The sequence below is a fragment of the Mesocricetus auratus genome, unplaced genomic scaffold (genome assembly GCF_017639785.1).
Source record: "Mesocricetus auratus isolate SY011 unplaced genomic scaffold, BCM_Maur_2.0 Super-Scaffold_100013, whole genome shotgun sequence".
Lineage (NCBI taxonomy): Eukaryota > Metazoa > Chordata > Mammalia > Rodentia > Cricetidae > Mesocricetus > Mesocricetus auratus.
The window spans coordinates 8,998,700-9,013,238 of record NW_024429196.1 but is presented as its reverse complement, the minus strand read 5'-3'; the positions used below and the strand labels follow the sequence as shown (position 1 = coordinate 9,013,238).

The following is a 14,539-nucleotide window of genomic DNA, read 5'->3' as shown; positions in this document are numbered from 1 at the left end:
GAATAAATAAAAAAAGAATGAAAAGACAGAGGAGCAAGAGGACACCAGGGGCCAGCCACCCAACTACAAAGCAAGAGAAGAGAATAAGAATTAAAGAAAGGTATATAGGATAGAGAAAGATAAAAGTCCAGAGGCAAAAGATAGGTGGGATAATTTAAGAAAAGCTGGCTAGAAACAAGCTAAGCTAGTGTGTGCATTCATAAGTAAGAGTAAGCCTCCATGTATTTATTTGGGAATTGGGTGTCAGGCTTCCAAAGAGCAGAGTAAGAGTAAAACAAAACCAATTACAGGTCACTAGTTTGCTCACAACAACCTGTAACTCAGGTTCCAGGGGCTTTGACACCATCTGCTCTGACACCTTCTGTTCTCCACAAGCACCTGCACTCATGTAAACATATATGCTCACACCCACATAATTTGAAATAAAATAAAACAAAAACCTATAGCAAGTTGAGGCATTTAGGGGTATGTGGAAGAATAATTAGCTCTGTGAGGGAGACTGCTTGCTGGTCCCGGGAATGCCAATGTACCTGACATGCAGATACTTTTTAACACAAAAACGGCAAATCTGCCTTCTTGGAAGCAGAACAGTAAGCTGGAAGACAGCATATCTCAAAGTGCTAGGAGTGGCATTCTGTGTTGGAACAAAAATAGCAGCCAGAAAACAGCAAGAATCAATGGGTACACTTGGGGGGCTCCTTTGAAATACATGTTCATGGATCACATTTATTTCGAGGGTCTGTCATGGTGGTTAGGCCTTATTAAAGAGCTGGCATAACCACAAGAATATGCAGCCTGGTACAATTTTAGTAATACTGATGGTAGAGGGAATATTAACAATGCTCAACTTGTAACACAGTACACACTTGTTAATACCATCTGGGAATGCTGACCCCGCCCAAGATTCCTTGAGCTCCTCATAGTGTGTATGCATCCACATGGCTATTCGTTCTTGAATCTTCTTAAATGCTTATTCCAAAGAAAAAGGCTAGGGTTCTCTTGCTGTTTGTCCTGCTCATTTTTTATTTTTCCTTCTTGGACTACTAATTAACATCTTGTATAATGCAGTCCTCTTAAGATTCAAGACAATGTCCTCTACTTATTTTAATATGATGTCCCACATTCTCATAGCATCATTCACACAATCTGTCTCCTACTCACCTACCTACACAGCCTCATGTAGAACCAGGAACACCTTATAGTCAAAACCTCACTTCTATGGGTTGACCTCTAGAAGGGCTATGCTTTCATACTGGAACTTTTCATATCCTGTGATTTTCCTCTTTAATTCTCTCTGCCCAACTTGTCTTCTGATAAACTCCATCATTTCCAAAACAGACATCTTCTACCTTAGTCAGTATCTCTGATGTATAACCATGCCTCCCTGCCATTTTTGTATTGTAACTTTTGACAAATCTGCTTCTCCCACAATCTGTAAGTTTCTTGAAGTCAGGGACTGTGCTAGATATTTATAGATCCATGCTGTGTCTATCACATAAATGTTCTCAGGAAAAGAAATTTTAAAAAGTAATTAATATTTAATTATTAAAGATTTCTATGTGCCATAAAAAGTAATGACTAATTAGCACAATACTGGAAAGCTGCATAGAAATTAAAGTTAAAGATGAACAAGTTAATAAAAACTTGTTTCTCCATCACAAAACTTTAAACATACATTACTCTGCCTCCCAAAGTTAACCTGTGAATACATTAGTCACATGGCAAAGGGGACTCAAGGTTACAGGTGGAATTGAACTTATCAGATGATCTTAAAGTGGGGAGGCAGCTGGAATGATCCAGGCAGGGCTAACTTCATCACAAAAACATCTACCTTGTGGAGTGGATGAGCAGAACAGAAGGCCACTGAGCAGGTCATTGGAGCAAGGCTCTTGCAGATGTTGGTGAGTCTGGAGATGGAGAAAGAGGTCCGCCAACTGAGAACTATGAGTGTTCTTCAAAGTTGGACAAAGCAAATAAATGTTACCCCTAAAGCTTTCTGATGCCCCCAATCCTGCCAAAAACTTCATAAAGAATTATTTAGCCTTATGACACCATTTTGGACTTCTGTCTTCCAGGATGATAAGCTACTGAATGTAGCTACTGAATGTGGTTTCAATTTACTGGTGGGCTAGATTTTCACAGCAGCCAAGAGAACACAAATATACCCACACTAAGCAGGAGTGGTGCTGACTGCGTATCAATACAGCTTCTGAAGAAGATGGCTTATCCGCAGTGTTTTCTCTCTTTCTAGGGGAAATCTGGGGCTGATTATGGTTTTCAGTATCAAGAACCCCACTCCTTGAGTTCTGTTCTGCCTTCCTTTTGGAGCCTGGCATAGCAAGTCTGACTTCAACCAACAGGGGGAAGTGCAAGGATGGTGAGTCATTTCCTGAGAAGACTGTCCCCCGTGCTGCACACACCACTTCAACTTCTATCACCACCAGTAGCATGGTGGCACCTAGACCCATGCAAGGAGGGAAGAAGCAAAGCCATTATTGCAAATGAGCACATGGCAAAAACAGGTCATTACAAAGTAGTCTGTCATTATGAAACACAACTGTGTCTCAAGAACACACAAACTCTGGTTCAAATTACTATTTTGAATTTGTCTCACCTAGATTTTAGATAAGGATAGAGCTTTCACTCTACAGTTATTGAGTAATTAGTGTCTGCCAGATTTTGCATGAAGAACATGCATTAGGGAAACATAAGATACTTACCTCACATTCAAATTTTAATGTAGAATCAATGGGATGGGTACTGTTTGTTGACAAGGTTGAACATAATTTCTAATTCCAAGTTACATATTACTCGGGGTCCTGGGCAGGAAACAGATGGCACCTTCAAAGGTGAAGAGAGTTCTTAAAAAGGTGGAGACATCTTTAAAGGGAAGAAACAGACTATCTAATCCTGACATCTCTGGGCCTGAAGGTTCGAGGGAGATAAGCAGTTCTAGACCTTGGCTACAAGACACAGGTATCTGACAGGAGCTGCGAGTCTTAATGGAAGATGAAGCTGCAGTCACAGGGAGGGAGTAAATATTCTGGACTCTCTCCTCCCTTTGATCTTTTGCCAATGCTTCCCAGACTGGCAGAAACCAAACAGACTCAGAGGTTGAAGGAGCCCGGGAGATGCAGTCCACAGAAGCCAGCCTCTCAGAGCAGGGTCAGGCAAGGGACTGGGTTCAACCAGTTGGAAGAGTACTCATCGTGCAAACAAGCAGGATGTCTCAGAGTTGGAACAATTTTTAAAAACCTTGACCCAAAAGATAAAGGGAAAGGATCCAAACAGAGCTATGTCAGACCTGGGACAAAGAAAGACAGAGGAAGAGCATGATTAAAAAGTAAAATAGTGGGGTGGGGCACAGTGTGTGGCCTCATTATGTAAGATAAAGGAAAGCAGCAAAAGAACAGAAGCAAGAAGGTGAAAAGGTGAGCAAGGTCAGACCAGGGCTTGGGGTTGTGGATGTAACTGAACATGGGCTTTTTCTATCCCAAACTTTTTCATATGACCTGAACACAGTGGTGAAAGATTTAAAACAGGCTACTCTTTTTCATTTTAGTTTTTAGCTACATATGCTCCAAGGGGCAAATACTGGCAGTGTCTGTAACTGAGACTATGGGTTTCAGAAAGCCAGGGGTGTAAGCCAAACAACAGATGCACTCTGTAACAAAATCAGTCAGCTGCTCAGAAAAGTCAAGATGCCAAACAAAGAAATAGACGGAAACAAAGGGGCAAAGACAGAAATGCAAGCCGAATGCCAGTCCCTGGATACTGTGCTAAGCACACTCCACTCCAAACCATTTGTTCATACTGGGCTCTCTGGTGTCAATCACCTGAGAAGCAACAGCATGTCACTCCTGTTCACACATGTTATCAATCAAAGATATCTTCTATAGGAGCTACTTTTATATTAGCTTTTAGAGATGATCACTGACATCCTGCAAATATCTCCCCAAATAAATTTATGCTTCTCTAGCTGACGTTTTGAAAAAACGCCACTTCTGTTTAACAGCCCTACCTGTTAATAGTTCATTGACTTCTACTAAAAGCAGGAGCCTTGTCAGAAATTGTGTGGGTGCAGTACATAATAAAAATTACCTGGGGGCACGAGGAAAACACGTTTCCCTTCATCACCTCCAAGGAGGCTTGATTAGAGAAGCTGGCACGGGTCCTGAGGACTGTTGGTTAAGCATTGCCTGGGCCTGGCTGTAGAATCTGGTTGAACTGCAACAGTGAGGTGACCACCAGCTTTCTTTGATCCACTGTGAACAGCAAATTCAGTGTCAGCTGAGCCATTGCGGAGAAGCAGCTGGGTCCTGGCATTCTTTACAGGCGTCCTGGTCAGTTCTCTGTCAATGTGATACTCTCAAATAGTTATTTGAGAAAAAGGAAGCTTGACTGAGAAAATGACCCCCACCAGAATGGCTTGTAGTGCATTTTCTTGATTGATGACGGATGTAAGAAGGCCCAGCTCACTGTGGACCCGAGCTGGTGTTCTGTGTTCCATAAGAAAGCAGGCTAAGCCAGCCATGAGGAGCAAGCCAGTAAGCAGCACCCCTTTATGGCCTCTGCAACAGTTCCTACCTCTAGATCCTTGCCCTGGCTTCCTTTAGTAGAATGCGATCTGAGAGTTGTAAGCTTGAATAAACCCTTTCTTCCGCTGTGGTGGTTTGAATAAGAATGCCCCCATGTGCTCATATATTTGAATGCTTAATCACCAGGGAGTGGAACTATTTGAGAAGGATTAGGAGGTGTGGACTTTTGGAGGAGGTATGTCACTGAAAGTGTGTTTTAAGGTTAGAAAGCCAAGCAGGCCCCAGTGTTTCATCTTCTCTGCCTGCTGCCTGTGAATCAGCATGAAAGGCTCTCAGCTATTGCTCTAGCATCATGATGATCACGGATTAATCTTCTGAAACTGTGAGCAAGCCTCTGTTAAATGCTTTCTTTAGTAAAAATTGCCTTGGTCATCGTGTCTCTTCACAGCAATGCAACAGGAACTAAGACATCATCCAAGTTATGTCATGGTGCTTTATCATAGCAGTAGAAATCTTAGCTAGGCAAAGGCAAAACGTGAAAAGAGGTACTAAATGGAGAGGCGGTACTAACACAGGTGCCTTCCATGAGACTACCTGACTTACGTTTGATGAGGTCTAGAGAATTTAGTCATACTTCTAGAATACACTTGGAAAGTGGAGTACCTTTATGTAGAACACCTGATTCAAACTTCAAAACAATAATTTATCAGACTTTATCTTAAATAATATATGAACCTTATATTAAAAGCAAGTACATGCAAAGAGTATGAAACATTTATAGGAAAAATTGAGAATTGAAATTATTCCATCCATTTACATTTTTCCAGTAATCTACTTTTTTATAGTATTTCTTGCTCAACATATACAATCCTAGTGTTCAAAGCAGTTAACATTCCACTAACACCTGAGCAAAGGCACATAGTGATGGCATGTTCTATGATGTATCACAGTCACTCAACAAGACAGGAAGCATGTGAAATTCACATCAGTCTTCTTACCGCCATTATCTAAACGCTTGTTAATTTGAGACAGGGTTTCCTGTAGCCCAGGTTGGCCTGGAACTAGGTATATAGCTGATTCTCCTTCCTCCACCTCCCAAGTGCTGGATTTGATTTAAGTCTTAATAGCTGCTTCCTTCATAAATTTGTCCCAAAGATTTTTCCCCCAAGTCTTTGGTTAAAATATAGCTATCAGACAAGAATCAAGTTTAAAGCAGTAGTTTATATTCTGAGACTTATTTTTGTTTGCTCTTTCTAGTATTGATTTTAAATATCCTCAATAACATTGTGGAACTATGAATAAAAGTCAAGTATTTACTTTGTAAATTATCAGAGGCTTTGTAAAAGTTAAACTTTATTAAATTTGGCTTACCAGTATTTCCTGGGCACATTTTAAAAATAGAACTGAGCAGAAGTAATTATTTAGGGAAAATGGAAATGATAGTGGAGAGATTAAGATCAAGATTAGCATGCACATGAATGGCAACTATTGTGTTTCACACACACCTCAACTGTTTCTAAGAACACGATAAAGTAAGACACAATCTTCATTGTCGAGAACAGGTTCAGAAAACTTAGACAAAACTTATCTCAGAAATATTAAACATCTACTATGTGGTTAGGCAGGCACTTTGCTAGGTGTTGAAGATACTGAAATAGCAGGTCCAGGGAAAGGTTTACTGTCCCCACAGTTAATACCCCCCCACCCACACACACTAAATCACTAACCAGAGAAGAAACAAAGTATTGTGTGCTGTTTGTTTTCCTGTGCCTATGACTCTTAGCTGAAGAACACCCTGGCTTACAAGCCAGAAAAAGAGCTGGATGTGTGACACCTCTCAAGTTTAAGGGACGGTAAAACATGCAGTAGAGTGTTTTTTTTTTTTTTTTCTTTTAGGCTGGAAACAAGGTGAGTGTAAAAAAAAAACAAGTGGAAACTACACAACTTCTGGTAAAAGACAAAAGTTTATGATCTGATTTAGAGCAGCTAAGGCCTGGCCATGGCTCACTCTCATGATCTCTGCTACTCAGGATGCTAAGGCAGGGGCCTCCCAAGCTCAATGGCTCAGCCAGAGGTGATTCAAGGCCACAAACCCAAGGTAACCATTTTGACTCGCAGGTGTTTCGGTAAAGAAGCACTGCCTTTTGTACAAGGACCAAGAAAAAGTCTCTTTTTGCCACAAGTACAGACCTGATGTGCAAAGAACACGTGTAGGCCCATTATTCAGACACAATAAATGTACACTTAACTTCAGCTTAATGACTCTTAACACTAGGGGTTGGAGGGTGTTTTTTGGGAGCAGACAGGGTCTCACTATACATCCAGAGTTGGTCTGAGACTTGTGACCTTCACTCATCCACCTCCCATAAGCATAGACTGCTGGTGTATGTCACCATGACTACTCACACAATAAATATCCTGCCTCAGGCACGGCAACATCTGCTGGCAGAAACTTACCAGGCAGCTTTCATGCATCAGCACTGTGCTGGTTTAGTGTATTATTCCTTATACTCTAAGGCATGTTTCAGTTGCTTCTATTCATAACTCTCACATTTATACATTAACATTTAATAATTGCGTATCTGAAATAATGGCTTAGGTCATTTACCTCAAAAAAGTTGTCCCTTAACAACTCCTCCTTTAAAAGGGGTGGGAAACAGGGAGAGAAAGGTAAATTTAAATTCTAATTACTGGAGACGAGTATCAAGGCATTTTGGGTCTTGTACAAAGTCAAGGACTTCAGGTAAAGATCGGCCTCAGCGAACACTAGCCAGCTTTGCTTTTAGCCTCGAGGTCATTAGACTGCTCAGATATGTGCGAAACTGAGGTTATTTTGAGTCCGAGCTCCACTGTAGTGCAGGCTGGCTTGAACACTTGGCCATCCTCCTGTCTCACGCTCTGGGCACTTCGGATTGCAGGTTTCCAGGCGTGCTCTCCTAGTGTGTTTATGCCTCAAGGGCAAGTCGCAAGGCCCACTAACCTGGCCACCCTAGGACCCTGCAGGGCGGGGTAGGCAAGGTGACAGCAGGTGAGCTAGGCGAGGATGAGGAAGTGAGTCTGGCACCGTGCAGGCGATTACTCATGCTGCTTTCCTGAGAGCGGAATTTCTCGCCTCCTTCTCTGTCCAGCTGAAGTTCAACCCAACTGCTGTCACTTCCCGTCCGGGTAGGCTGGGGAAACCCGAGCGTCTGTGGGAGGGGAGGTAGTTAGGCAGAACGGCCAGGTAGCTCGCCGCGCGTCCATGCTGTCCACGTCCCCGGCGCGCACGCGCGCGGGTCGCCGCACCGACAGCTGGAGCGCGCGGGATCCGAGATGTGCTCACCCGTCCGCGGGGGTCTGCGCGGGTGTGGCCCATGCCGCCAGCTCCACCTGGTCCAGGAGGCCACCCTGTCGCCTCCTGGCCCGTCCCCAGGGTGTCAGCACCCTCCTCTGTCACCCCACCACACCTGAGCAAAACTTTTCCCTTGCCTCCCCAATTCAAACTCCGCTGCGTCCGAAGCTGCCGCAAACCGCCCCGGCCCTAGCAACAAGGTTCCGGCCGTAGAGCGAGCGCCGCTAGGTGTTAGGAAGGTGATGTCGTAAAGCCGCGAGTGTCGTAAACCAGGTGCGGTGGGGAGGGGGAGGGGTGGAGGCGGCGGGTGGGGGGAAGGGGAGGGAGGGAGGGAGGGAGGAGGAGGGGGAGGAGGTGACTCGAGCATTTAGACACAAGCGAGAGGATCATGGCGGATGGCCCCAGGTGTAAGCGCAGAAAGCAGGCGAACCCTCGGCGCAATAACGGTGAGTAGCGGAGGGGCCCGGCGCGGCGGCGGGCAGCGGGCGGCCGGGCGAGGGGCGCGGGGCCGAGCGGGCCGGGGGCGGCGGCAGGGCCGGGCCGAGTGGAGTGGGAAAGTAAAGTAGTGCGCCCCGCTGCCGCCGCCGCCGCGGCCGCCGTCCTGGACCGTTATGTCTTACCTGCCTCTGCGCCTAGCGGCTCGCGCGGCCGCCGAGGACCGTTAGCCGCGCCGCATCCCGCCGCCGCGCCCGGCCACTTTTCCGCCCGCGGGTGGAGCGGCTGTTGCTTCTTTCCGCACTTTCTCCACTCTTGCCGCCCCTCGGCGTCTCCCCGCGCGCGATCCTCCCTCCGCGCAGGCCGCGGCGGCGGGGAACAAACTTGCTGCGGGCGGGCGCGGGCTGCGGGGCGGGCGCGGGCGGGAGAGGACGGGCAGCCGCGGGCCGGTTGCGTGTCGGCTGCGTGTCGGCCGTGCGCGCGTGTGCGCGGGAGCGGGCGCTGCGCGCCGGGTCGTCGGGCACCCGCGGTAAAGTTGCGCCCCGCGCGCTCGCGGGCGGGCGGGGATGGGGACGCGCGGGACCGCCGCTAGCCGGGCGCTCGCGGGGCTGGAACTCCGCGCGTGCGGTGACCGTCGGGGGCTGAGCAGGGTCGGGCGACTCCTAGCTGCTGCCGTGGGGCGAGCGTGTGCGTGGACTCACCGCCTGCTGCTCGCGGCCGGGAAGCAACACAGACTGGTCGGGACGCCCGGGCAGCCCGAGTCCCCGCGGGCACGGGGCTGTGTGCATGCGCCTTGCTTTGACTCTTTCGGTTTGGGGAAGTTGTTACCTGGGCCCGACGCGCGAGCCCAGGGCAGATAATGGAGTTGGGCTGGCGCTCGGGGTCGCGAGTGGGGCGGGTGGGGGAGGGGGCGGGCGGCCCGACGGGCGCACGGGGCTGCGGCTGGCTGTGCAGCTGCGCGGGGTATTGATTTGCGCGGATGTGCCAGGGAAATACTCCTCGGCCTGGCTGCAGAGTTTTTTGTTGTTGTTAGTCATGGTGGTCTTTTTGTTTTTGTTTTTGTTTTAAGAAAGAGGGAAAGCCACAGGCACCAGGAGAGAGCGCGACATGCCGACCTGTATTGGTGGGTGCATCGTGGGCTCTCCCAGCGTGGGGAGAGGAAAGAGTTGCTGATGGTGCCTCTCCTAGGCGAGTGTGTGCTCTAGGCTCGTGGCGCGGACAGCCGTCTGCTCTTGGTCATTGTCTGGACAGTCCCTGCGGCGGCGGCGGCCGGGGGGGATGCCCCCGCCCCGGTACCTGTGTGTGGTGATGGGCGGCCACAGCCCTGTGCTGCTGCGGCCGCTGCTATATAAGGAATTCCTCGTGCCTTTCGCACCCGGTGGCTACCGTGGGGCGTTAAACGACAAGTTTTTTTTTTCAAGAATGGGGGAATAAATGCGCCCCTGATGGCATCGATGTGGCGTCCGAGAACTAGGAAATCCTGTTTCAGTGGCAACCCTGGCGCGCCCCCCGTGCCCCACCCCCGCCTGGTCTGTGTTGCTCCCTCCCCTCCGGGATGCCAAACGCCAGGTTTTGTAACCTTTCCTGGCAATTTTAGATTATGTGTGGGATTTCCTGTCGAGAAGCAGATAGGAAGATTTTAAGCTGCTCCAAAGAGGTTTCCTCTCGGTTGTAAACACATCTGAGCCTACATTAAAATCCCTGCTACCATGAATGATTTTCAGTTGTTCAGAAAAACGTTGCCTTTCAGAGAAGCCTGTTCGTTCAGAGGGAAAGGTGTGTAGCATCATTGTGGAGAGGTGACTGGTTGTGGCAAGGACCTGAGCACAGGCTACCGCAATTGTAATTTCCTGCTTCTAGCGTCATATAGTGTCGGTTCTACATTGAGCTGTTGCCGCTGTTGCTGATGTGGCTTTATGAAAGGTAAGTTGGTTAGGAAAGGGCTGTTCACTGCCCTTACCTTATTTAACACGTTGATCACCAAAGAAAGGGGCTTTTCTTGTTGCTGATGACATGTGTGTGACATATGAGTCTGAACCACCCAGCATCTGCGCAGCTGCTGTAAACATGTTTACCTGAACAGGAAAGAATGGATTTTTCTCCTGGAGATCCTGTGATACTAATATCACACACATAGGGGCATATCAACAGATGACTTAAGGGTGGAAAGCTATCCCGAAAGGTGCTTGAAATCAACAGGAAAGAGATTCTCGATCGCTGCAGCAAATGGCAACTTGTGCAGGTAGAAAAAAGATGGTGTTTAGTTTTCTCCTGCATGTATGTCAGCCTCCTCCTGTTTGCCGCCTGCCTTCTCAGGGGAGGGATTTATTTACCACGCTTGCTGTCAGTGTTCTTCCTTTGTGTTTAATATTAGAAAAACAGATTTGGGGCTTTTGAGCCTGAAATGTCTTGACTGCAGTATGCATTACTCCGAGAAAACAAAAGGTGCGTGAGATAGCGCTGAGCTACCACAGGTATCTTCCATTTTCATCACTTTTGGCTTTCTCTTTGTATTTCTTTTTGTTCTCTATTTCTTTCATCCATCGCTGACCGTTGCAGCCATGCTGTTTGATTTAGCCTGCTATTTTTGCAAATTTAAAATGAAGTTATATGCATTGTGTTGTGAAACCTGGGGATAGGTGCTGGCTGATATTTCGTAGCAACACAGTCATATTTAAGTTGCAGATGTTTTGGGAGAGAATTATCTGGAAAGATGCTAGCTCTTAAAATTTATTTAAATGAATAAATAGTGGTGTATACAGTAGGAGCTAGTGAGAGATATTTTGTTATATATGTATAAATTATATTTGTATTCGATTTTTGAAATAAGGTATGGAGATTTTACAGCTAAACCAGCAACAAAACATTTTTATTTCCTTCCTAGAATGTGTCTGAAGGCTAAGATACTGATGGCAGCATCAAAAACTGTAACTTAACTAGGGTGTAGCAATTGATCAGGCTTGGCTAAATCATTAAACCTTCTGTGGGAATGTTATGGTAATGATGTTAGCCATCTAAAGGAATGGCATTAGAATTGCTGAAATTGATTTTTACTGTTTGTAATTTAATGCTTTGTTGTATATAAAATATTTCTCTTTCCCAAAGTTCTGTTCTATTTGATGTTTTCCTTCCCCCCTTTTTTTCTTGACAAAGGAGCTCTGGCACCCAGCGACTGCATGCTGACTAATTCACCTTAGATGGAATAGCAGGCACATACCTTTCTATCATTAGCACCATTTCTTCTTGCTGTCTTTGGAAACCACCAGTAGAGGATGCTAACAAAAACGACTCTTGGTGCAGCATCCTAAATGTGTTGGTTTTCTGTGCTGATCGGGAATCTTCTGTGTCCTTCTGAATCTTTAAAACAAGCCTAAGTGTCTTCTAGTTTACTGTCACTAGAAAGAGGTAGGAATGTGCTCACATGAATGTATTTACAAATTTAAGCTACAGGATCTTGAAATCAGTGCTTTTTGGTATTCATTAAGGCACTTATATTAAAAAGTTTGGTTTTATACTTGGGCAAGAAAATGCAGTGACTATATATATATATATATATATTTGCATATTTACCACTATACTTTAAAACTTTTTGTTGTTGTTGTTCATAGTAGGAGTCTTGAAAAATACATTTTCAAATATTAAAGATGTCCATGGTTAAAGAAGTTCCAATTAAGTGATTGATAGTACTGGGTAGTAATTTCCCATAGCTTGCATAAACTTCAGACTGTAGATGGGCTGGGAGACTAAAGTAGATGCTAGTTATCTGTTGTTTGGTTGTAGGCTTTGATTTTATCCTATGTCCTGTAAGTCCCCTTGCTAATGGTGGCACCTGCTGGCCCCCTTCTCATACCATACATACCCCTAGTGAAGAACCTGGCAGCATATTAACTTTGAATTTACCAGTTATAAATTAAGAAATACAAGTTTTTTAGGTTTTAATAATTTATTAATTTATTATTATAATCAAATAATTCCTACTCTAAACAAACCATGCACACTGAAATGATGGCTTTGGCTTACAAATAATCACATGAAATGTAAAGTATTTAGTTGTGTTATTGCTTTGTGTCCATACATTTATGTGAGTACAACTATAATCCTTAAACCTTTCTTTTGGCTCAAAAGTTAGGCGCATGTCCTTCCCCGTCTGTCTTATGGTAGTTCAGGAAATGTACTTGGGCCCTGCCATATGCAGTAGTCACCCTGTTTGTCTTGAATAGCAGGCTTTACCTGACTAAGTCTGTGTGAACTTCCTATGGATTGTATCTGTAAACACTGTTTTTCATTCCTGTCGGGTTATCTCTTTAATTCGGTACTATCCTACTTCTTGAGATCTCCATGAATGAGTGTAATTTATTTATTTTTTCATGAATAAAGGAACTTACCCGGAGTTTGCAATGTATGAAATTTGAGGATGAAGCCAAACACCACAAGTATCTTGTAAATTGAAAGCATAAGTCACTTGGTTAGGTGACCCTGGTATAAAAGCATGAGGAATAATTATTATTTTTGTTTTGTTACTTTGCCTAGGCTTCATTTTTTGAAATATGAGAAAGCTGTATCATGAATATTTCTAAAATATTCTAAAATAATTCTCACAGTGATTTTTTGTCCCCTTTTCTTTCTCCTTTGCAAATAACTTCTAAGCATGTGATTGGAGTCAGATGTAAACATAGATGCAGTATCATGTGGGATTACACTGCTAGCTGCGCTTAAGTATTTATATTCAGTTGCAGTCATAGAAGAAAAAACTTGCAGATGCTGGAAGATCTGAATTAGTGTGCAGAAGCGCAGTGAGGCTCGAGGGTGTCATGAACACAGAAAGAACACAAGATTGCAGTAGTTTCATATGCTTTGCAGCATGACTGTTAATCTGTTGTTCACGACTCATAGAGATGCAAGCTAAAACAAAAATGCTTGTGGAAAGAAAATTCAGAAAGTTTAAATGATAAAATTGCTTTCAAAATTACCTGTGGAAAGGTAGACATTGTATATACTACTAGGTACTCTTGTTATGCACATAAATTATGTATATTATATGTAAAAGCTTGAGTGTACTGTAGTTAAGACTTCAGAGGAGTAGCTCAGTTAACACATATAGCAAATATTTCTGTTTGTACAGCAGTTTCTGAGGAGGAATGTGAAGGTTTATAACAGGTAAATCTGATCTTTGTGTAGGCACTGAATAATCTTTCCTTTGTATGAGACAGTGTTTTGAGTATTACATTTCTAAAGGAAATATACTTTTTTTTAAAAAAGAATTATTTTATTTTAAATTATGTGTCTTTCTGTGTAGGTATGTACATGTGTATACAGGTGCCCGGGGAGGTCAGAGGGATTGGGTCCTCTGGAGCTGGCCTTACTGACAGTTGTGAGCCCCTAATGTGGGTCGGGACTGAACATGGGTCCTCTGGAGCTCAGTGAGCACTGTTAACTGCTGAGCCATCTCTCCAGCCCCAAAAGGCAGCAGTACTGGGACATCAGTTTTACTGCATAAAGATTCCTCGTGTAAAGAGGGCATGTCTGTCTGAGTTTTAAACTTAATAGACGTGAATTATACTATTCTTAAACTGAAAGTGGGTTACTGATAATATCATAGTATTATTTGTTTATTTATTATTGTGTTGAAGATCGAACCTGGGGCCTCATGCATATTCTGCAAGTTTTCTACCACGGAATTATGTCCCTACTCTTTTTAAAGTTTTTAAATTAAAGACAGTGGCTCTTTAAGTTGTCCTGGATGGCATTGAACTTGTGGTCCCCCTGCTTCAGCTCTCTAAGCATCTAGGATTATAGTTGCCAGATCAACAAGCACCCTCTCTCCATTCCCTTCTACCTTAGTTTTGAGAGAAGTCTTTCACTGAATCTGGGGCTTCCCAATTGATTAGTCTGGCTGGCCTGGAAGCCCTAGGGAACCCCTCCCCCACCTCTCTATCCAGTACTTGGGTTACAGGCATTTCTGACTTTTATGTATGTGTTGAGTATTCAAACTCAGGTTGTCATAGACAAGCACAACTGAATTAACCATCTTCCCAGCCCACATTTTAGTTATTTCAAATACTCTAATTGTAGCTTTCTTTTTATAAAATGGGTCCACCCTTCAGATATTTCCATTACGGTTATGGTCAGTAGCATAAATTTGGTTTCTCTGTTCATGAATCCATCAATCATTTGAACTCATTGTGTGTGGTTACTATTGTTAAATAGATAGTATTCAAAGAATTAATCATTCTAA

General features: G+C 44.5%; 1 protein-coding gene across 17 annotated transcripts in view; it reads right to left on the bottom strand.

Annotated features, from left to right (window-relative positions):
- The window catches only part of LOC106022415 (homeobox protein GBX-2-like), a 141,867-nt gene extending 132,674 nt beyond the window's left edge, over nucleotides 1-9,193 (bottom strand). For 12 of the 17 annotated variants that reach the window (XR_005880678.1, XR_005880680.1, XR_005880674.1 and 9 more), the window contains exons 1-5: nucleotides 8,490-9,193; nucleotides 7,147-7,726; nucleotides 4,102-4,265; nucleotides 2,721-2,841; nucleotides 1,832-1,907 (exon numbers count right to left, since the gene is read on the bottom strand). Coding sequence is in view for 2 of the 17 variants with exons in the window: in XM_040755337.1 (XP_040611271.1) it covers nucleotides 4,189-4,265; nucleotides 7,519-7,726; nucleotides 7,985-8,236 (537 nt within the window). In the remaining 15 variants the exon portion in view is untranslated. The other 5 variants (XR_005880688.1, XR_005880687.1, XM_040755337.1 and 2 more) reach the window with 5 other exon arrangements.
- Nucleotides 9,194-14,539: the final 5,346 nt, after the last annotated feature.